Source organism: Oncorhynchus mykiss, chromosome 8, assembly GCF_013265735.2.
Source record: "Oncorhynchus mykiss isolate Arlee chromosome 8, USDA_OmykA_1.1, whole genome shotgun sequence".
Lineage (NCBI taxonomy): Eukaryota > Metazoa > Chordata > Actinopteri > Salmoniformes > Salmonidae > Oncorhynchus > Oncorhynchus mykiss.
In genome coordinates this window covers 14,921,631-14,945,722 of record NC_048572.1, presented here as the reverse complement: position 1 = coordinate 14,945,722, position 24,092 = coordinate 14,921,631, and the positions used below count along the sequence as shown (strand labels likewise).

General features: G+C 45.6%; 1 protein-coding gene across 3 annotated transcripts in view; it reads left to right on the top strand.

Annotated features, from left to right (window-relative positions):
• LOC110529190 (T-lymphoma invasion and metastasis-inducing protein 2) overlaps nucleotides 1–24,092 on the top strand; it is a 56,439-nt gene that overhangs the window by 19,591 nt on the left and 12,756 nt on the right. For 2 of the 3 annotated variants that reach the window (XM_036984844.1, XM_036984842.1), the window contains exons 2-10: nucleotides 8,900–9,078; nucleotides 9,669–10,970; nucleotides 13,208–13,697; nucleotides 14,016–14,191; nucleotides 17,013–17,237; nucleotides 18,458–18,643; nucleotides 18,887–19,033; nucleotides 22,352–22,414; nucleotides 23,416–23,583. In XM_036984844.1, coding sequence (XP_036840739.1) covers nucleotides 9,675–10,970; nucleotides 13,208–13,697; nucleotides 14,016–14,191; nucleotides 17,013–17,237; nucleotides 18,458–18,643; nucleotides 18,887–19,033; nucleotides 22,352–22,414; nucleotides 23,416–23,583 — 2,751 coding nt within the window. In that variant the 5' untranslated portion in view covers nucleotides 8,900–9,078; nucleotides 9,669–9,674. The remainder of the gene's footprint in view (nucleotides 1–8,899; nucleotides 9,079–9,668; nucleotides 10,971–13,207; nucleotides 13,698–14,015; nucleotides 14,192–17,012; nucleotides 17,238–18,457; nucleotides 18,644–18,886; nucleotides 19,034–22,351; nucleotides 22,415–23,415; nucleotides 23,584–24,092) is intronic. The other variant, XM_036984843.1, reaches the window with a different exon arrangement.

The window sequence follows — 24,092 nt, the reverse complement described above, 5'->3', positions numbered from 1 at the left end:
ACAGAGCAGCCACTGTAGGTGCCGTTCCTATCCCTCACTTCTGCACAACACCTTCCACGCACAAAGCAATGTTAGTTAGCTAGCCACCAATCTCCTTTTGAGATGGAGGAGAATGGAGGTAGGCGATGTATTCTGAGAGCACTTCAAGAGAAAACAAAAGAGCTCGTGTCATCATTCTGACACTCGGCAGAATGAAATGATAAGATATGAAAAGATGACGTGCTTCCCTGGGTAAAGCTCTCCCAATGCACATTGAGGAATAGAACAATTAACATGTTTCATGGGGTCAACTTTACACTTATTTCAGAGATGGAAACAAACCTGGCCCATCTGTGGTCTGGTCTGGGTAAGCAGCTGCCTTGTTTAGAGGGGGTTACAGCGCTGCGGCTGGACGAGATTTAATTATGTTCTAATGCCATGCGCGCACTCAAAAAGAAAGAAGGGATACTGGTGTGTTGGGTTGGGTAAGGGTTTGCAATGGACCGTCATTACCCCAAATGGAACATTGATAAGATCAAATTTACTGTGAAATGGCATCGCTGAGAGACCCTAATGGAAGCCACGAGTTTCCAGTGTGGCTGGAGGATGGGGACCGCAGTGCGTATCGCAGGCTGTTTTTTCCAGCCCAGTCAGGAAAAAACATTACCCCTTACCCAAACCCCCCTATACTCACTGGGCCCAGTGGGGGAGACCATGGAGACAGAGGACGACCTAAATTACAGCTGTGGGTAACACAGTAATCCACATTATCATGAGGTATTCGCTGCTGATTTCCTCTTTGGACTCAATGTATATATGGTTCAAGCGCATTAAGAAGGAAAGAAATTCCACAAATTAACAAGGCACACCTGTTAATTGAAATGCATTCCAGGTGACTACCTAATGAAGCTGGTTGAGAGAATGCCAACAGTGTCCAAAGCTGTCAGTCTTCAAGGCAAAGGGTGGCTACTTTGAAGAATGTACAATACTTTTTGGGGTACAACCTGATTCCATATGTGTTATCTCATAGTTTTGATGTCTTTACTATTATGTAGAAATAGTAAAAATAAAGAAAAACCCTTGAATGAGTAGGTGTGTCCAAACTTTTGACTGGTACTGTATATACAAGACAGATTTCTGGCCTGGCAATCCATGTCTATGTTTTGGAAATGCAGATCATCTAAGAGTGCTGTAGGCATAGACTTTACGTCTCATAGTTGAGAGAGGATGCATATTATGAACTGTGTCGCTACCGACTGCATGACAACATAACTTGAAGCACTTCAATAAGAGCAGCAAGTTTAACAGAATCTCTGATTGGCTGTAAAACAATTTTTTTAAGTATTAGGATCCCCATTAGCTAACGCAGTAACGCAAGCTAATCTTCCTGGTGTCCAACACCAATTAACAAGACATTACAAACAACCACAAATCAAGACTTAACAAACATTCAACAAGTAGACAATACAGACAATTAAAATGACAGGAAACACATTTAACATTCAGTTGATGCTTTCTATTTCCTGTCCAGTCATATGGTCTATCACATTTTTTTCTTGAAGGTGGATTTACTTGTTGCCTGAGAATTATGGATTGGTAAAGAGTTCCATTCAGCAATGGCTCTATATAAAACTGTAGATTTAAGGCTATTTGTCCTTGGCTTGGGTTGTCTTAGCTGCCCTGAATTTGCCTGTCTGGTTTGGTGGTTATGCGTGTTGCTAGTATGTACTACCTTGCCTGAAAAATACAGTGTTTTAAAAAATATATATAACATTCCGAAAGACAATCAGAAGTCTGGATAGTAATTTGTTTTCAATGTGAAGCCATGAGAGATTCTGATGCATTTGGATAATATTCAGCTTTTTATATATCTTTCTTTGCTGGAGATTACCATATAACTGGACAGTACTCTAAGTGTGATAGGACCAGGGATTGACCATGTAATCAGACAGTACTCTAAGTGTGATAGGACCAGGGATTGACCATGTAATCAGACAGTACTCTAAGTGTGATAGGACCAGGGATTGAATCACCTAATTCAGAGTTCTAGATGTTACATACTCTGAGCCTTTTCTTGTAACAGCAATTCCCTTACCCATCTTAACAATATTATCTATGTGTTCGGACCATGATAAAGCTGAGTGCGACATGACGCCTAGTAGATTAGTTTTTTTCACTTGCTCTACATGCTATCTATTCATCAACAAATTCAATTGGGGATCATCAGCAAGCATATCTTGAACCAAATACAATACCTTTAGTTTTAGAAATGTTCAACACCAATTTGTTCATATCAGTTCTTAGTTCACTACTCAGTACATCTGTTAGCTCATTACGTTCTGATGCTGCGCTATACATTGTAGCGTCATCAGCATACATTACCACTCTTGCTTTGTTCATTACTGAAGGTAAATCATTCGTAAAGCTAGAGTAGAGAAGTGGGCCTAGGCAGCCTCCTTGAGAAACACCACAGTGGATATCTTTACTGTTTGAAAAGCTGCCATTAAAGGACACATTTTGCCTTCTCCTGGATAGATGGCTAATGTTAAAATCCTAACATTTGAGTTTACCTAGTAACAGTTCATGATCAATTCCATCAAAAGCAGCACTGAAATCTAGCAACACTGCACCAACTAACTTCCTGTCATCCATTCTCTTTAACCAATCATCTGTCGTTTTTTCTAAAGCCGTACTCTTAGAATGCCAGATTTATCTTCTACTTTTTTGGCATAATAACGTTGAATCATTACATTTCTCAGCTCATCATCAATCCATGGGGCATCGTTTTGACCTCATAGTGCATTTTCTTAAAGGGGCGTGCTTATCAGCTATACTCATTAATCATTTCATAAACAAACTTAGTGACATTTCAGGATCATCCTTACACACTTCTAACCATTGCACATTCTTAATCTCACCCACATGGGTTCAATCAGAGTCCTGATTGAACCCTCTGTCGGACCATCGGTAGCTTGTTTTCCTAATGAGTGCAACCAAGTTATGATCACTACAACCTAGTGCCACTGATACAGCTTTAGAACAATGTCCAGCCATGTTAGTAAAAATGTGATCGATACAAGTTGATGATGTGATACCGGACTGTCGCACATTAAAGGGTAAATTGTTCAAGTGAGAAATAAATTGTGTATGACTAATTAATATTCAGGTCTTTTAAAGTCTGGCTCTTTGTTGCTGTCAGAGAGTCCCCACTGGGCTAATGCCAGCCCCTGAAATGACTTGAAACACAAACACTTTGCTCAGCTTTATCCACAGCCATTTGCTTTTCCCTGATGTGTGAAAAAAAACCAAGATGGTGTTTTGCCAAGAACAACATTTGCCTTGTTTAATTTGGGTTAAGGTATGCTGCTCAGACAGCACCCTTCCCTTCCTCTCCATGTTGACTTTCAGCATCATATACTCTATGACGCTCAATGGGTTCTTCCGTTCCCAAAATGTGGGCTTTCACCTACCTCGAGCCAGTCACGTGTTTTTGGCATAGCCAGCACAAAAGAGCAGCGCTCCACTCCAGTCTCAATTTCTATCAACATTGGGTAGAACATATTGTATTGTCCATGATGTTAACAACAAGATAATTATCAACCACTGTTCTTTTATCAAGATGATTCCCAAAGAGAAATGTATAGATTAATATTACCACCCCAATCAGATTTTTATTTTTTTATCAAAGCATTTATTTAAAACAATTATTTTCAATGCCTGACCTCTTCGAGGTCAACAGTAAACGCTTTATTATAAAGAAAATGTGAACCCAATTATGTTTATTGGCCAGGAGCATTTTAATAGTTGAATAGTTCGGTCTGCCATAATTGAATTTTAGATGAGTGAAATAAGATTGTATCAGGGCTGTTCTCGTGCCTTATAATGCCATATGTATATAGGGTCTCCATTGTGGGATTACAAGGCCTCTTCATCCTCGGTACACCCAGTGCTAATGTTGTGCGCGAGACTGCTTAGCGAAAAACAACAAAACCCAGGACAGCTAAGCCTATATCGCATTCTTCCATCGTGAAAAAGTGCCGGCTTGCATGAGAAAATAGGAGATAATTAGGTAGAAAATCCACCGCACATTCCGCATGGCAGCAGTTCAGCCAGCTGAACACAGAGGGCCCTTCTTCTGCACTGGAACCACAAAGACATCAAGGCAGTTTACCACTGGATCTGGGCTGGATGAGGCTGCTGGGCTGCGTGCCTGTGATGACTACCTAGTGGAAAAATGAACCCATTATCCTGGGACTACACCTCTTGGTGCATCTTATCCTCTTCACATGTACCACTCAAAGTCATCTCTGACTGAGAAGGAGCTCTTAGGAGCTCTCACGTAGGAGAACTTCAAGAACATATAAAGGATTGGGTCCCACACTGAAAATGTTCTGAAAGTGTTGCTACCATGAGACGCTCTGATCAACTCTACAACTCTGTTACATTTTTTAAATAAAATGTTGTCTTATGTGCAGAGACCAGGCTGCTACTGTAAGTGAGGCTTCGCTACTGTTCATGAGGAGCGGGGCACGCTGCTAACTCAGTCAGCAAACATTGGCAACAAGAGGCTAGTATGTAGAAGCAACATAAACTGTACACGGTCCAAAACCCACCTGCTCAGCCTAACAATAGTCCTGGTGAAAACTCAGTTGACACTCCTTTAAAATAGTTACTTACTGACTGTAACAAAGAATACCAATGCATTCAAGTTAAAAGGTGGCGATTAATCAATTTCATTATTTCACTGTTGGGGAATAATCTTTGATTCAACTCTTGTGACTGAACTGCTACTCACAGACCTATGTTTGTTATTTCAAACCTCTCCCAGCCACGTCTCTAGTCATTCATTCTACTGCTGACAAAAGCACCAGAGGCCTCATTTATAACAGTTGCGTAAAATTTACACTAAATATCTGCGCGTGCCATTTCTGAAAAGACTGTTCACGCACAAAAATATTGAGATTTGACAATTACGTCCTTAATTGCTGTATACTTCAGAAGTATAGGAATTATGCCAAGACAGTATCTAAAATAAATAACAATGGTGAACTTGTTCAAATGTCTTTGGAGGTGTTGGCATAATGTTTTCTTTTGCAGGGACATTTGCTGTAAACTATCTGACCACTTCTGAAACACAAAAACTATTGTAAATTGTTGTGCACATGTAGACAGTTTGAATTCAGTAATGTTTTGCATTTACTGTTTTCCCCAACCTAAATATGCAACATTGCCTGTGAATTCTGAAACGTATACTCTTCTAATATTTTTCACTAGAGTAGGCTATACTTACAGTGGTAGTCTACGCACTTCACTGCAAAATATCAACTGTCTGTTCACCTGTTAAATTCTAATGTATGTTATGAACCATCCTCCCATTCTCAGAGCAAAGAGAACAAAAAGTAGAAATTATAATAGCCTATCTAATAGGCCCAATTAAATGAGAGATTAATAGCCTATCTAATAGGCCCAATTAAATGAGAGATGAATAGCCTATCTAATAGGCCCAATTAAATGAGAGATTAATAGCCTATCTAATAGGCCCAATTAAATGAGAGATTAATAGCCTATCTAATAGGCCCAATTAAATGAGAGATGCGCATGGTCATTTGTTTATGGCTACTTTGGGAATATGAACTCATCATGGCCATAAATGGTGATGAATTTCTTCTGCAATGGTTATGGTGTACACTGAGTATACAAAACATTAAGAACACCTGCTCTTTCCCTGACATATACTGACCAGGTGAATCTAGGTGAAAGCTATGATCGCTTATTGATGCCACTTACTAAATCCATTTCAAGTAGTGTAGATGAAGGGGAGGAGCCTGGTTAAAGAATGATTTTTAACAACTCTACATACACGGTATTATTTTAAACAACTTTCTGATAGTTTATTTAATCATTTTGCATTTTTCTGTGAACGTGTCCATTTACAATGAATAATTCCATTCTCAGTCTGATGATTCATATGTACTGTAGTCATAAAGTAAGCTTCAGCTTGTGTGTTATTACAATATTAGCTCATAGTAGTAGATTTTTAGTTGGGAGTTCTCGTCCACCGCAGATGGGTTCTAATGACATAAAGTTGATGAAGAGAAGAGTCTGTGCCAGGTTTTAGCGGTCCATTTGGAACGCTGCCAGGTTGCTCTCTGTCTGTGCCAGCTCTCTATCCCCTCAAATGTTATTTGTCACATGCGCCGAATACAACAGGTGTTACCTTACAGTGAAGTGCTTACATACAAGCCCTTTAACCAAAAATGCAGTTTTAAGAAAAATATGTGTTAAGAAAGTATTTACTAAATTAAACTGAAGTAAAAAAAATAATAATAATAAAATAGAAATAAAGAAAATATACAAAGTAAAAAAAAAAAAAATTGAAATTGAAAAATATATATATTTTTTTAGTTAAAATAAATAACAATAGAAATAGAACAAATAATTTGATCTGTTGGAGTGGTATGCAAATTGGAGTGGGTCTAGGGTTTCTGGGATAATGTTGTTGACGTGAGTCATGACCAGTCTTTCAAAGCACTTCTTGGCTACAGACATGAGTGCTATAGGTCAGTAGTAATTTGGGCAGCTTACCTTGGTGTTCTTGGGCACAGGGACTATGGTAATCTGATTGAAACATGTTGGTATTACAGACTCGGTCAGGGACAGGTTGGAAATTTCAGTGAAGACACTGGTCAGCGCATGCTCGGAGTACACGTCCTGGTAATCCGTCTGGCCCTGCAGCCTTGTGAATGTTGACCTGTTTAAAGGTCTTACTCTCATCGGCTACGGAGAGCTTAATCACACAGTCGTCTGGAACAGCTGGTGCTCTCATGCATGCTTCATTGTTGCTTTCCTCGAAGCGAGCATAGAAGTCATTTAGCCCGTCTGGTAGGCTTGTGTCACTGGGCAGCTCGCAGCTGTGCTTCCCTTTGTAGTCCTTAATAGTGTCGGAGCCGGTGTAGTACGATTCAATCTTAGTCCTTTATTGATATTTTGACTGTTTGATGGCTTGTCGGAGGTGGTAGTGGGATTTATTATAAGCGTATTAGTGTCCCTCTCCTTGAAAGTGGTAGCTCTAGCCTTTATCTCAGTGCGGATTGCCTGTAATCCATGGCTTCTGGTTGGGATATGTATGTATGTACGGTCAGTGTGAGGACGACATCGTCGATGCACTTATTAATTAAGCCAGTGACTGATGTGGTACTCATCAATGTTATTGGATGAATCCTGGAACATATAATAGTCCTATAGCTTAGCATCCGCTCCATCGAACCACTTCCGTACTGAGCGCGTCACTGGTACTTTCTGTATGAGTTTTTGCTTGTAAGCAGGAATCAGGAGGATAGTTATGGGCAGATTTGCCAAATGGAGGGCAAGGGAGAGCTTTGTATGTGTTTCTGTGTGTGGAGTAAAGGTGATCTAGAGTTTTTGCCTCTAGTTGCACAGGTGACATGCTGGTAAAAAATGTGAAAAGACAGATTTCAGTTCCCCTGCAACAAAATCACCGGCCACTTGGTGCTCCACGTCTGGATGTGCATTTCCATGTGTGTTTATGGTCCTATACAGCTCATTGAGTGCGGTCTTAGTATCAGCATCGATTTGTGGTTGTAAATAGACAGCTATGAAAAATTTGGATGAAACTCTCTTGGTAAATAGTATGGTCTGCAGCTTATCAATATGGCCGTTGTGGAGTTCTGCACCAGGGGCTCATTGTGATTGAAGAATGCCAGGGTCAAGGGTGACATAGGGGTGATGGGGCTTCCCCTGCAAGGGAGCAGGTGGCCTATAGGAGAGGCACAACAAAAGTGTTGACCGCCACCTGCTTGCACCTTTAACCATTCATGGCCTCCTTGTCTGCAGCGCAAGCCGACAACTGTGTCACAAAGCGCCGGTTCCACAGTTCTGCCCACCACACAGGCCCATAGTCTAGGGTCCCAGCCAAGTGGCAGACCATTGACTGGCTGAAAGCGCAGCCCATCGGCCTTTTAACACAGACAGCGAGTACCGAATACAATCTGTCCCTCTGCTGCTCTGAATGACAGATGTGATAATGACTTTGCTGTTCTTCTGTCCTCCTCAACATTCTAGAATGTAGCCTAATGACTGGAGTCAACCAGTTACTATTTTCTCTGCCATCAGACTAGGCGTTCAAAGGTTCCTGATCGTTGCTTCCTGTTGGGTGTAATTGAAGGGGTCAAAGGTTGTGGATGTGTTTATGGTCAGCGGTGTGAGGTATTCTCACCCTGCTTTGTGTAACCAAGGGCTATGTCCTCCTCCTCCTCTCCTCTCCTTCTCTCCTCTCCAGGACAGGCATAGTGCTGCTATAGTTTACTGATGGAACACGGTGCACCTTAGGCCACTCCGACCTCTGACCCCTCTCTGTCTCTCTCAGGAAATGAGAACTCTGGACAATACTCTGAGGGTTTATCTATTTCAGGAAACACTGGGGTTGATGTCATTGTATTTCAAAATGTCTGTAATTGTTTTACCTTATAGATATGTTCTCTCTCATCCTGTTTGGCTTGATCTTGAGTTGTTGGGAGATTTCTAACTTAAATCTGACTTAGAGACGTTGCTCACGGTGATGTTGAAAAAGCCTTGTCTGATAACTTAAACTGAACGGTCTTAGAGTCGAGGGTTTCTGTTTTTAAAAAGGAAAGGAAATTGCTCGGAATTCCTGAGAACCAAAATAAACAGGCGACAGAATGAAGTCCGCTTTTAAAAAGTCTGTTCAGCAGCTCAGTAGCAGTACGTCATGGAAGGAGGCTGAGTGGAGTGGGGGGGTGGCCAAGCCAAGGAACAAGGGGTGTTTAGATTTAGAGTGGGGGTTGCAAAGGGGGTCCTCCTAACCACAGTGGGCTCACATACAAGGCAGACTGTGTGTGTGGAACTAACTGAAGTCCCTCCCTCCTCTGTTTCCCTACAGATGAGTTGGAGACACAGAGAGAGATAGAGAGAGCAAGCGAGTGAGCAGCTGTTTGTGTGAGTGTGAGAGCGGTGCTGAGTTCTGAAGAGCTCACACAACAGGACAGAGCCCAGCTAGCGCTGCTGAGACGGACTATGCAGAATAGTGTCTGAGTTTGTCCTGAGGATAGACACCAAGTGGTAAGATAACTTTACAGCTGGTGTGTGTATACTGTAGTTGTTGTTTTTATGTGCTTTTGTTTTAATGTAACCTCGTGATTTAATTTAGTTTTATTAAAATGTATGTGATTTCATTTAATTGTATTTACCTTTATGTGATTTAATTTAATTTAATTGAACTTTTTTTTTTAACCATTGAACTTTTTGTCAGATGGCAGTCAAGCATCGATCATCATGTCACCTTCAATATTTATTGGAAAGGAGCATCAAGCTCATCACCGTACACTTTCACCACCCTGTGAAGTTCATCATAACTTATTTCATTTGTTGCCTAATAAACTGCATGGTTTTCTGAGTCGTAGTGGGAGGACCACACACCATATCATCGCTTGACTTTGATATGATGGTTATTATATCAATATTTGCGTAAAAAGTCATTTCCACCACCATTTCCCGCATAATTCATTTTAGCGACACAAAAAGACCCCGCCAAGTCGAACTAACAAATTCCTGTTTCCACGATATGACTTTACTGTGGATGGAAGTGTGATTATTGGCATTCTCTCTTGATTATCTCTCATGCTGATGTTTTGTCTTCTGCCCTACTACAGATCAGAATGGGAAACACTGACAGCCAGTACAGCAACTTCAACGTCCCTGGGAAACCCAAACCCTGCTCTCTAAAGTTCCACTCCATTAAGGAGGAGGTCCTGTCCCCCAATAGCTGGTGGAGGGGCAGCGAGGGGGGCGGCCAGGAGTACAAAACCAGAGGCATGGGAGGGAGGGTCTGCCTGCCCCAGCAGAAGATCACTCACAACCAGCCTTATGGCTTGTCGCAACACTACGAGCACCACATCACCAAGGAGGGCAGGGGACTGAGAGGGCCCCCAGGAGCCAAGCTGAAGTCCAGCTCTCCGCAGTGTTGTGGCAGAGGGGACAGCTCCCAAGTGACCAGGAAAAGCAGTGGTCATAACGGCGGTGGTTTCCTGGAGAGTAGCGGGGAGAATGTGAACGGTCTCGGTGCTAACGGGCAGCGCACCCCTGAGATGACTTCTCTGTGTGAGCCAATAGAGAGCCGCAGCAGCCCCAAGGTGCTCCTCAGTAATAACGGCAGCATGCGTGTGGAGTTCACCAATGCCAGGAGGATGTCTCTGGAGGCCCAGGGTCTGTCAGGCCACAGCCACAATGCAGTAGCAGCCCCAGAGCCCTCTCTGACTAGGACCAGTAAGGGTAGCTCGCTCAGCTCCGAGGGCTCCTGGTACGACTCTCCTTGGGGGAACACCACAGAGCTCAACAATAATGTGTTCACATGTAGTCAGACCACAACGAGGGACAACAGTAGTGGCTACACCACCTACTCCTCCACACGCACTGAGGAGACGGGCTGCGACTACAACACCTTCTCATCCGCCCGTATTGAGGACATGTCCCCGGGGTTCAACCCCAACCTCCTCTTCCAGACCATGGATAGTAATGGACAATATGCAAGCCGAGGGTTTAACAGCAACGGGTATAACTCTTGCTCTTTGGGCCGCACTGAGGACAGTGGCATCGGAGATTCTATGATTCTCTACCCGGAGCAGAGTCAGTTTAGCCTCATCTCCCCTCCCGTGTCCCTATCTGACCTCAGCATGGTGGCTACATACCCCACCCCTCACTTCCAGGACATCCCCCAGCGCCGGGCGTCGCTGGCCTCGGTGCTGACCCTGGACGTGGGCGACCAGGAGGAGAGCTCAGAGTTGGGCGACCAGTGCTACTCCTCCGCTCACAGTCACACGCTGCCCTGCAGGAGGGTCGCCACCGAGCCTACCGCCATCGTCGTCAGCAACAGCAGGAAGGACAACCTGAAGAGCCGAATCCGGCGCCTCGGCGACTGGACAGGAAGTCTAAGCAGGAAGAAGAGAAGACTACAGGTTAGGAAGGAGGGGAAGAAAGGGGAGATGGAAGGAGGAGGGGAGGGTATATAGTGAAGGGGGAAAGGGAGTAAGACTGGACATGTACTGTAGACTCTTTATCAGATGACCTGTTGCCAGTTATCTATGACATGAGACTGCAGGCTGACTATGTGTGATGGTAATCTCATTGTTCAGGTTGTTTTGGTCAACGTGATTGGCTGATGGCCGTTGGCTCTTAGAACCAATCAGATGAAGCAGAACACTGCAGTGTCACAGGAATATCTCTCTGTCAAACATCATCCTATGACTGTTAAATACTAACAAACGTTTCAGAACCTTACATCATTATGACAGATGAAATGTACGTCTCCTTAAGGCTTTGTGTCGAATTTGAGGGGAAAGATTTCAAAGGTCAGAAAGGAAATCTTCCCTGCTTCTTTTGTCGCAGGATAATTAATTAGGCCAGAGTCACACATGACCAAGCATTTTCCAGCATTACTTGAGCTAAAATACTGCTGTGAACAGCCTTTATTTGTCGACAGTGGACAAGAGGATGTAAGGTAATAATGATGGTGTTATATGACTCCATTGCGTTTTTTCTCTGTATTGTATAGCAGGCTGAGACCCCGCCTCCTGGCTATGTAAGAGGAGCCCTCTACCTTTCTCTGTATTGTATAGCAGTCTGAGACCCCGCCTCCTGACTATGTAAGAGGAGCCCTCTACCTTTCTCTATATTGTATTGCAGGCTGAGACCCCGCCTCCTGGCTATGTAAAAGGAGCCCTCTACCTTTCTCTGTATTGTATAGCAGGCTGAGACCCCGCCTCCTGGCTATGTAAGAGGAGCCCTCTACCTTTCTCTGTATTGTATAGCAGGCTGAGGCCCCGCCTCCTGGCTATGTAAGAGAAGCCCTCTACCTTTCTCTGTATTGTATAGCAGGCTGAGACCCCGCCTCCTGGCTATGTAAGAGGAGCCCTCTACCTTTCTCTGTATTGTACAGCAGGCTGAGACCCCGCCTCCTGGCTATGTAAGAGGAGCCCTCTACCTTTCTCTGTATTGTATAGCAGGCTGAGACCCCGCCTCCTGGCTATGTAAGAGGAGCCCTCTACCTTTCTCTGTATTGTATAGCAGACTGAGACCCCGCCTCCTGGCTATGTAAGAGGAGCCCTCTACCTTTCTCTGTATTGTATAGCAGGCTGAGACCCCGCCTCCTGGCTATGTAAGAGGAGCCCTCTACCTTTCTCTGTATTGTACAGCAGGCTGAGACCCCGCCTCCTGGCTATGTAAGAGGAGCCCTCTACCTTTCTCTGTATTGTACAGCAGGCTGAGACCCCGCCTCCTGGCTATGTAAGAGGAGCCCTCTACCTTTCTCTGTATTGTACAGCAGGCTGAGACCCCGCCTCCTGGCTATGTAAGAGGAGCCCTCTACCTTTCTCTGTATTGTACAGCAGGCTGAGACCCCGTCTCCTGGCTATGTAAGAGGAGCCCTCTACCTTTCTCTGTATTGTATAGCAGGCTGAGACCCCGCCTCCTGGCTATGTAAGAGGAGCCCTCTACCTTTCTCTGACAGGAGAAAGTGTTTATTGTTCGCTATTAATGAGAGATTACGGTCGCCGTTCTACTGAACCAGTGATGTTAAGATGGGCTTTGTCTTGTTCCAGTAGGAATGGAAATGAATTCATAGATACAGCATGTAAGAGCTTTAGGTCAGTGGGTCAAGACTCGAGAGTACTCATTCACACCCAAAGATACCTACACTAGAACTATTTTACCCTTTCATCTGTGGGCCTGATTCCTTTTGGGTCGCAATCTAAGACTAGGTCCTGGTTTTGTTAATTTGTTGGTCACAAGAAACCTTTAACATGTTTAGGCGGGGCAAGTCACAAGAATGTTTGGATAATTTCCATGTGTTCTGTTACCCGTACCAGGGAAATTCCAGGCTGTTATTATAGGGGACTGATTGTTGCAAAAATATTTTACAATATCATGTTAGAGTATCTCACGATACATTTCATATTGTTTTCTAATAGAAATAGACAACAATTGCCTACTGTTCAGGAATTGGTAGTCAAGAAATAGATGAAAATGTGCCTCTTCTGTGTTCCTGATCTTGTGATATTGTAAGATTATCGTTTAACTTTACACACAAAGGTCTAGTTAGTTAACTATTCAGACTTGTTTTCCTCCTCAAAACCATCCTGATCTCTCTCTCTTACTCTCTCTCTCGCTTTCTTACTCTCGTTCTCTCTCTCCCTAGGAGCCTTATGGCAGTGAGGCCAGTGAAGGCTTTATCATTGGAGTGGATCCTGGCTTAGGTGACTCCAGCTCCCAGGTAACTGGTCCAGTATGGAACTCCCTCCACACCCAGACCCTGTCAGTCCGCTCTGGGGCCTCCAGGGGCCAACAGAGCCACAGTGACGCCTTGCGGCAGAACATCTATGAGAATTTCATGCAGGAGCTGGAGACAGGAGGCAACAGCGGGACGGAGCGGACCGAGCCCTCGGAGGATGGAGAGGGGGAGGACATGGGAAGAGCAAGGGGAATAGGAGTGGGGGAACAGGGAGAGAGTAGTGGCAGTGGCTCCCTGGGCTCTCTGGAACAGCTGGATCTGCTGTTTGAGAAGGAGCAGGGGGTGGTACGCAGGGCCGGCTGGCTCTCCATCAAACCCCTCCTCACCCTGCATAAGGACAGGAAGCTGGAGCTCGTGGCCCGCAGGAAGTGGCGGCAGTACTGGGTCACGCTCAAAGGTAGGGCTCCCTCCGCCTTCCACCTACACACACTGGAAATAACCTGTAATACATACAGACAATAGGGGTACATCCCAAATGGCACCCTATTCCCTATATAGTGCACTTCTTTTGACCAGAGCCACTAGGGCTATAAAAGGAATAGGGTGCCATTTGGGATGCTGACTAGGTCCCCCTTGGGAAAGAAGTCTTCTGACCACCATTGGCCAACCTGGTTAAATAAAGGTTGCATGCACTCTGTTAGATATATGTTCTGTAGGTATTCCCCATTAAAGCTGTGTGTTAGCTGAAGCCTCCTCTCCTCCCTGGTGCATACAGGGTGTACCCTCCTGTTCTATGAGACCTATGGGAAAAGTAGCTGTCCCGAGCAGGAGCTGTCCCCGTGCTACACCCTGCTTGCTGAGGACAGCATAGTCCAGGCGATCCCTGAACACCCCAAGAAGGAGAACGTCTTCTGCCTGAGCAACGGCTACGGAGATGTCTATCTGTTGCAGGTACGTTCTACCCGAGGCTCACACACAGATTTCTCCCCAAGCTCGGATGTACAGTAGCTATATGAGGTATAGCCTCCACACCCAGCTGGCGGACCGCAGAGCGGATCTGGACCCAGAACAGGGTGATTTAAAAAAACATTATTATTATATACATATTTTATTTTCTGCTGGGTCAGGCTTCGACCCCTGGTATCATTTAAACACACATAAGACAGGGAAGATTGCATATAATTGCAGTAAATTAGCTTTAAAACAGAAAAAAAGAATCTCTGTCCCATAGCAAAATGTGTAGAATTGCTGGAAATTAGCTTTAAAACTGCAACATTTTCTCTCCGCCAACAAGAGGGGTGTGAACAGTTTGGGGTCGCATGGATTGTGAGGTGGGGGTTTGTTCCCACGCTGTTAAATGACATTATCCATCTGGACCTTTGCCACCTCGGAAATGTGTGACCGGACCTTCTCCAAATAGTAGTGGAATACCCCTGCGCTATCGTATGCACTGTGAACTCTGCACAATAGCCTGGGGATGAGGTTAGTTCCACACCGACTGTTGTGCCGTCAATGGAGGCACCTGTCATGTTTGAATCTGCAGTACATCATCGTGTTGATTTAGTCTTTACAAATGGGACATTATAACACTCTGAGCTTGTCTCTTGTTTATTTGTAGGATGTTCTCTTTTTCTTAGAGAACAGTGTGAATGGCTGAGAGGAAACATTTTGGGGGGTTTAATGGGTTTCTGCTGTATTTCCTGCTCCTGTCTCACAGGCCCCGGTGACAGGGTTGTGCTTTCTACTCAGACTGCAGTCTGTTGAGAGGGTTTGTTACAGCTCCTGCTATGGGACAAGCACAAGTATGGACTAGGCTGGACATCTGCTTTTTAGGATTTGCTGTGCTGTTGTTTTTGCTTGGTAATGACTGCGTTGGTGTTGGTTATGTCCTGTCTGGGTGTAGTGTCAGCTTTACAGCTCCATTGTTACAGTGTGTGTTCTATAAGAGGGTGAAATGGCAGTGTTGGGAAAAACCTCCCTACTGGCTGATCTGAGTCGACTAGTCGTGTATGATTTTTAAATGTTTGACATTTTTATTTCACCTTTATTTAACCAGGTTGTCACAACCTGGAATTAAACTTGGTAAAATGGAGTAATTTAATCAAACAAAACATAACTCCAAAACCATAAATACTAATGAAACAAACTGGGTACGAGGACCCGTCGTGCACCAAATACAAAAACAACACGAACTGAACATAAAACAATCTCTGACAAAGACATGAGGGGAAACAGAGGGTTAAATACACAACAGGTAATGAATGGGATTGAAACCAGGTGTGTAGGAAGACAAGACAAAACCAATGGAAAAATGACAAATGGATCAATGATGGCTAGAAGACCGGTGACGTCGACCGCCGAGCACCACCCGAACAAGGAGAGGCATCGACTTCGGCAGAAGTCTTGACACAAGTAGGCCAGTTGAGAACAAGTTCTCATTTACAACTGCAACCTGGCCAAGATAAAGCAAAGCAGTGTGACATAAACAACAACACAGAGTTACACATAAACAAACGTACAGTCAATAGTACAAAATAAAATAAAATTAGAAAAATCTATGTACAGTGTGTGCAAATGTAGAAGAGTAGGGAGGTAGGCAATAAATAGGCCCTAGAGGTGAAATAATTACAATTTTAGCATTAATACTGGAGTGATAGATGTGCAGATGATGATGTGCAAGTAGAGATACCAGGGTGCAAGAGGGTAAGTAATAATCTGGGGATGAGGTAGTTGGGTGTGCTATTTACAGATAGCTTCCTAAATGCCACCCTATTTCCCTATATGACCCTGTGGGTCCTGGTCAAAAGTAGTGCATGTTAGGAATAGGGTGCCATTTTGGATGCATCCAGTGTGTCTGTTTGGGAATAGGGTTGTTTGCCTCATTTTTCCACATTCAAGAGGGAAGGTCTTTTCTCTTGAATGTGCATTACACTCAGTTTTACGAGCGTTGAAAGCACCTTCTTTTTCTCAGAGAGTAACATTCATTTGATTCAGTTACCAAGTGTTTACCAGACACACAAATCACCCCGCAGGGCTGTATCTACCCAACATCACCATGGCAACGGGGAAACCTTGGCCTGTTGCACTGAGGCACTGAGGGAGTGAAGCCTTATAGCGAAAGTGATGAATGTGATGAATGAGAGAGAAAGCAGAGCAATGACAACCATGTTCCCCTGCAGTTCCCTTAGGCTGACACTGTGTCACCTGTCCCCATGTTCCCCTGCCCTTCCCTTGGCATGGCACTGTGTCACCTGGCCCCATGTTCCCCTGCCCTTCCCTTGGCCTTGCACTGTCACCTGTCCACATGTTCCCCTGCCCTTCCCTTGGCCGGGCACTGTGTCACCTGGCCCCATGTTCCCCTTCCCTTGGCCTGGCACTGTTAACCTGGCCCCATGTTCCTCTGCCCTTCCCTTAGCCTGGCACTGTGTCACCTGGCCCCATGTTCCTCTGCCCTTCCCTTAGCCTGGCACTGTTAACCTGGCCCCATGTTCCCCTGCCCTTCCCTTGGCCTGACACTGTGTCAACTGGCCCCATGTTCCTCTGCCCTTCCCTTAGCCTGGCAATGTGTCACCTGGCCCCATGTTCCCCTGCCCTTCCCTTAGCCTGGCAATGTGTCACCTGGCCCCATGTTCCTCTGCCCTTCCCTTAGCCTGGCACTGTGTCACCTGGAACCATGTTCCCCTGCCCTTCCCTTAGCCTGACACTGTGTCACCTGGCCCCATGTTCCCCTACTCCATGGCACTGTGTCACCTGGCCTCATTCCTCCCCGCAGGCTGCTAATCAGACAGACCTGGAGAACTGGGTGACAGCCATCCACTCTGCCAGCGCCTCTCTGCTGGCTAAGAGACAGGGGAAGGAGGACACAGTGCGGTTACTGAGGAGCCAGACTGGCGCCCTGCTGCAGAAGATAGACATGGACAGCAAGATGAAGAAGATGGCTGAGTTGCAGCTGTCTGTCATCAGTGACCAGAGGAACAGGAAGGCCATCAAGAGCCAGGTGAGGCACTGGTGTGTGTGTGTGTGTGTGTGTGTGTGTGTGTGTGTGTGTGTGTGTGTGTGTGTGTGTGTGTGTGTGTGTCAAGATCAGAGGCCACTGTTAGCCCTAGCCATTCAAACAAGCAGTTAGTTAAATTGGCCTATTAAGTCATCAGTGTCTGAGCTCCATGGAAACCAGACCATTCTCCCTCTGAAGAGCCACACATATACACCTGCATGACATCTTCTTGTTTCTGTCCGCATAGCCTGCGAGTTAGAACGTTCATGTAATGGCTGAAATCATTACGTTATTACACCGTTCCTTGTGGTTGTGGAACATACTGACATGAGCCCAGATGTGTTGGCAGCAGAGTTTGTTGAAACTGGGGTTTTATGCTTTCAGACCCAAGCAAGATGACATAAGGAAAGTCATTTGTATTCCAGATGTTCTCAGTCTAACAGACTAGTACAACACATTCGGTCCACTCCACATAGAAGTCTGTTGTAATGGGAAACCCAGATGAGGGGGACATTTTGCAGAACACACACCAAATGCAGATGAGGAGGATGTTTTATTGCGTAACACACACCAATGCGGATGAGGAGGACGCTTTATTCCGTAGCACACCAATGAAGATGAGGAGGACGTTTTATTCCGTAGCACACCAATGAAGATGAGGAGGACGTTTTATTCCGTAGCACACCAATGAAGATGAGGAGGGCGTTTTATTCCGTAGCACACCAATGAAGATGAGGAGGATGTTTTATTGCGTAACACACCAATGAAGATGAGGAGGACGTTTTATTCTGTAGCACACCAATGAAGATGATCGTTCCTCTTCCCTGGGTGTGTTGGATAAGGGCGATTTAATGTGATTATGTGGCATAGCTCCAATGAGCCATGTGACTCACCTCGTCTTCCTCTGTCTGCTATGGTGGGACCAGAGCCACATCTCATTACTAAAAACGTTTTTTTAAATTCGCTGCTGTTTTGCTTTGTGTAATGTCACATCACCAACAGTTTTGGAAATAAGGTTGCTAACATGGTGAACTGTGTCAAAGTTGGCCAAACTCTCTCAATGTACTGTATATGGTTCTGGGTGTGACTGTGAGCATGTGTTTCTGCCTTGCCTGGTCTCTCATTGTCAATAAGAGGGTGGAGAAGTCATCCTGTCACCTTGAGAGTGACTCTAACCCTGTGTACTGTGATGTGACCCTGTCTGTCTGTCTGTTTCTCCCCAGATCCAGCAATGGGAGCAAAACCTGGAGAAGTTCAACATCGACCTGTTCCGGATGCGCTGTTACCTGGCCAGCCTGCAGGGCAGTGAGCTCCCCAACCCTAAGAGTCTCCTGGCCGTGGCCGGACGGCCCTCCAAAACCACCCTGGGACGCCTGGGGATCTTCTCTGTCTCCTCCTTTCATGCCCTGGTGATCTACTGCTTTACACCCATATCAACCCTCCACTTGGGACATTGACATTTCACACGTTCTCTGGACCAGTTCCATTGAAAACTCGTTATTTATCCCCGTTTAAGAAAGCGATTAAGAATGTTATTGAATGCTGCTATATTTATTATGATCAAAAAACATCAGCCTGTTCTCTGGTCAGATTTTTTATACAGATAAAATAAGTCTCTAACCACAGAAGTGTCTTTTAATGTCTGTTCTCAGATCTGCACCCGTGACGAGGCGACCCTGCGGAGGCGTTGCCAATCTCTTTCCCGGGGGACACGGAACAAGAGGGGTATCTTCTCTTCCCTCAAGGGTCTGGACAGCCTGACCAAACGCAGCAAGGAGAAGAGGCAGTCCATGTCCCAGGTATTATACAACCTTCCTACAACCTCCCTAAAACGTCCCTACAACCTTCTTACAACCTCCCTACAATCTCCCTACAACCGCCCTACAACCTATTTACAACTTCACAACAACCTTCCTACAACCTCCCTAGAACCTCCCACTCCCACGTGAGTGGTCAAAGTAAAGAATAACTAATTGAGGAGGCAGATAATGTTCTGTACTCGATAAACCTCTGGATTACCCTCCCAAAGCCTTTATTAGGCCTAAGCCTTTTTCCCGTTCTCCTTTTTATCACCTGTATAAACAATCTTTTTACAAGAGACCTCTTGGCTCCGGACCCGACAGCACGTTTCTGGAGGCTTTCTCTTTTTGAACAGAGAGCATGTTTGATAAATCCAGCAGAGAAGAAGTGGAATGTGTTTCAAGCACTAACTGACTCCTCGCCAACCCATAAATTAGCCAGACGGACAGGGTTGAACTTGCAACATTTTCCTGCTCATTGTAAAGCTATCTTTCCTGTACGTCGTTTGGGAACATTCCAAATTGAGGCAGTGATTGAGGGAGTTGTTTTGTTTTCCCCAGTCAGGGGCAGTAGTTAGCAACCTGCTGAAATTCTCATCATCAGTCATTGAAGTCAAGTCAGTACTCTCCAACACCACTGTCCAAGCCCCAGACCCTATCCCAGCCCCCAGCTGTCCCAGCCCCTATCCCAGCCCCTAGCTGTCCCAGCCCCTATCCCAGCCCCCAGCTGTCCCAGCCCCTAGCTGTCCCAACCCCTATCCCAGCCCCCAGCTGTCCCAGCCCCCAGCTGTCCCAGAGCCTATCCCAGCCCCCAGCTGTCCCAGCCCCCAGCTGTCCCAGAGCCTATCCCAGCCCCCAGCTGTCCCAGCCCCCAGCTGTCCCAGACCCTATCCCAGCCCCTAGCTGTCCCAACCCCTATCCCAGCCCGCAGCTGTCCCAGAGCCTATCCCAGCCCCCAGCTGTCCCAGCACCTATCCAAGCCCCTATCCCAGCCCCTAGCTGTCCCAGCCCCTATCCCAGCCCCCAGCTGTCCCAGCCCCTATCCCAGCCCCCAGCTGTCCCAGCACCTATCCAAGCCCCTATCCCAGCCCCTAGCTGTCCCAGCCCCTATCCCAGCCCCCAGCTGTCCCAGACCCTATCCCAGCCCCTAGCTGTCCCAGACCCTATCCCAGCCCCCAGCTGTCCCAGACCCTATCCCAGCCCCCAGCTGTCCCAGCCCCTATCCCAGCCTCCAGCTGTCCCAGCCCCTATCCCAGCCCCCAGCTGTCCCAGCACCTATCCAAGCCCCTATCCCAGCCCCCAGCTGTCCCAGCCACTGCCCCTGCCCAAATCCCCTATTCCCCAGCCCCTATCCCAGCATCAGCCCCAGCACTATTCCCCAGCTCCAGCCCCTGTTGCAGCCCCAACCACTGTCCTTGTCCAAGCCCCCAGCCCATATCCCATCTTTAGTGCCTGCATCTCCCTGTGTCTCTGTCTGATTAACAGCTAGCCTTCAGAGAGTGGTCTATTTTGGGATGTTGATAGGATCTGTTATCCTTAGGACTCCTGTGAAGGACAAGCCAGACTGGGCCCCTCTGCCCGCCATCATTGTTTAGTTCTGTCCAGTCAGTGGGACATTACATTAGACAGATTGACTTGTATAATATGATGATAGGATATACATAGTAAGCCCACTTCACCCCCCTGGCACATGCTCTGTGTTGACATTCTGAAAGATACATCTCACAGTCACACCTGGAGTCTGTTAACTCACATGTCCATATGCTGCTGATCCAGGCAGCATACGTTGGTAATGCCCAGGGGTGCCTGGGTAATCAGAACTATCACGGTAATAGATGGTCACTATGTAATATAATACACACACACATACACTGAGTATACCAAACATTAAAGACACCTTCTTAATATTGAGTTGCACCCTCCCCTTTTGCCCCCAGAACAACCTCAATCCGTCGGGTCATGGATTCTACAAGGTGTTGAAAAGCGTTCCACAGGGATGCTGGCCCATGTTGACTCCAATGGTTCCCACAGTTGTGTCAAGTTGTCTGGATGTCCTTTGAGTGGTGGACCATTCTTGATACACACAGGAAACTGTTGAGCATGAAAAACCCAGCAGCGTTGCAGTTCTTGACACAAACCGGTGCGCCCGGCACCCTACTACCATACCCCGTTCAAAGGCACTTACATCTTTTCACCCTCTGAACGGCACACATACACATTCTGTCTCAATTGTCTCAAGGCTTACAGATCCTTCTTTAACCTGTCTCCTCCCATTGGTCTACACTGATTGAAGTGACATCAATAAGGGATCATAGCGTTCACCTGCATTCCCCTGGTCAGTCTCTGTCATGGAAAGAGCACAATGTATTGTACACTCAGTGTATAACATGACAGCCTCTGATCTCTGTACACAGGTCAAACGTACAGTAGTGCCCAAATCCGTACATGATTCCCTCCGTAGTCATGGGGCAGATAGGAAGAGATCTCCCAGCAGTGAAGTTCTTTGTTATGAGGCTGGGCCAGAGAAAGCTTAATCTCACTATAGAGGCCAGCTAGACCACTCAATGGAACAGAGATGGAACAGACATTAGAAGCCACATGTGGTTAATTGTTGTAAGCTGCAGCATGCCAGCCCAATGGCGACAAACAGATGGTCTGTGTAAACCGCCGTGCCGTCCCACTAAACGTCCTACAGCCCCACATTTACCCAAGGGGATCTACTCTACCCCCTTCTCTCTGCTAGCACAGCAGTTTGTTTTTATTGTAGGGTGATTGGGGGTTGATCACTTTAAGAGCCTTGTAATCACTTCCAGAGAGCTGTAATGTCAGCCAGTCAAATCAGCCAGTCAAATCAGCCAGTCAGAAAAGGTACAGATGTAAAATGACTAGCTCATTCAAGCATTTAGAGTCCTTTGTACTGTGATTGTTGTTTAGTTCCAGTAAGCTGTTGGCATTTGTTGACACAGGTAAGGTATCTTGTCTCTGTGGTGGTCCTGCCTGCTGCTGGTGGTGGTAGAGGTATCTCTGCTGAGGGCATCTTGGTGTAGGGGAGACAGTTTCCATCCCCGCCAGCCTGATGAGGGCCGTTCCATCTGCCTGACTCCCAGACCTGTAATTTCAACATTACCAAACCCATTATTTCTTCCCATAGATCCTCCCGAGGCTGATTTAGGTCTCCATCTGGATCCAAATAGTATCAAAACCTTTGGTTTTAGAGAGATCATTTTAAAAGATATATAAATATAGACCAGGTAGTTATTTTTAGTATGCATTCTGCTCCTTGGTCACTTATGAATGTGTGTGTTTTCCATGTTGCAGGTTGTTGAAGGACAAAGTGTTGGAGTGCCTGCTGGCCATGTCCTCAACCACAGCAGGTCTGAGGTACAGTAAGCACTTTGTCCGGAAAACATTTTCCTACATGTTAACTCATCATTTCTGCAACCAGTGGAAATATGTGAACACTTCATCTTTCACTAGCTAACCACATTGCAATATTCTATTCAATAACTTTAGGTTGTCATGGATACATTTGATACATCAACCTTTTTCCTCTTTGTTGAAGAAAGTCTCCTAATACTGCCCCTATGTTTGCTCTAGAACCAGGTGTTAGGGAGAAGTGCATCCAAAATGGCATCCTATATTCTATATAGTGCACTACTTTTGACCAGGGCACATAGTGACCAGAGCGACCAGAGGGTATTGCACGATATAGGGAATAGGGTGCCATTTGGGACCTACTCGAGGAGTATTGTTGTTGATCAATCTCAGCCTAATGGGGGATAGTGAGGGTGGGTGGGATGGAGGAATGGAGGGGGGGGGGCTTTCTATTCACACGGGGTCGGGGTTAGCACAGCTGTCACAGCAGCATCCTGGTATGTTGACCCTGCTTCATGCAAACAGGCAGGCGTGAGGAGGGCAAAGAGCCCTTCAAGGGTCTGGGGGATGGGGGGGTTAGGCCGACGGAGAATTCCATTGTCACCTAGTGACAGCCCTCTGTACGGCCAGAGAATGGGACCCCCCCCCCCCCCCACAGACCTGTTGTTGTGTGCTTTCAATGTCTTTTGGCTTTAGTTCGATAGACACATAGGTCAGCTGAGACTGCCATGAAAACACACATTTCTGTTGGGGTTTTCATTAAACATCTACGATTGATAGATTTAGTTAATGTCAGTTTTTTTTTGTCATCGTGTATTAATATTATAAGAATAATATCTTGTGGCAAAAGTCACAGAATTCAGAACTTTTCACCACAATGCCAAGAGAGATGTTTTTACCTGATTTAATTATTTGAACTTGTTTAATATAAAACACCTATTTATAAAATACCTTTTGTCAGTTAAGAAACCTAAATGAACTCCTCCCTCTTTGTCTCTCCGTAACAGAGATTGGACGCTCTTGCCAAAATGCAGTTCATAGCACCACCTAAAGGCAACCCTTGGTTCAGCAGTTTGGAACCTCCAGTCTGTGTGAATATGCCCGAAAGCCAAACAGTTACTCTGCACATCAAACCCGATTTCCTCGTATCAGATGTGCTATCTTTGGCCTGTAAGGTAAGCATACTGCATCTATCGCCTCATTATTAATACATTTCAACACTCTCCTAACTCTGAAGTCAGCATTTTGCGGTGAATTCTCCAGTGACTGATATGGATGTTAAAGGCAAACCGGGAATGATAGAAGAGAATTGTACAGAACAGCTACTAGTTTAATTGCTCTGGATTCCTCAATAATTCATGCTTTCTCTCCATAGAAAGTTCATTCACTACAGCATAATTTTAGCTGATTGGGAACATGAAGACTGTTAGTGATTGTGCGGGAGTGTAGCTAGCTACCGTAGCTGAAGACACTGAACATTTCTGACACACTGAGGCGAAGTCACTAATGGCACCCTATTCCCTATATAGTGCACTACTTTTAAACACAGCCCTCTATGGGTATTGGTCAAAAGTAGGGCAGTGGTGTAGTGCAAATGTAGTGCACAACATAAGGAATAATATGGCATTCTGGACGTAGCCTCATTGTTTCCTGATCAAAAGTAGGTCACTACATATGGATTAGG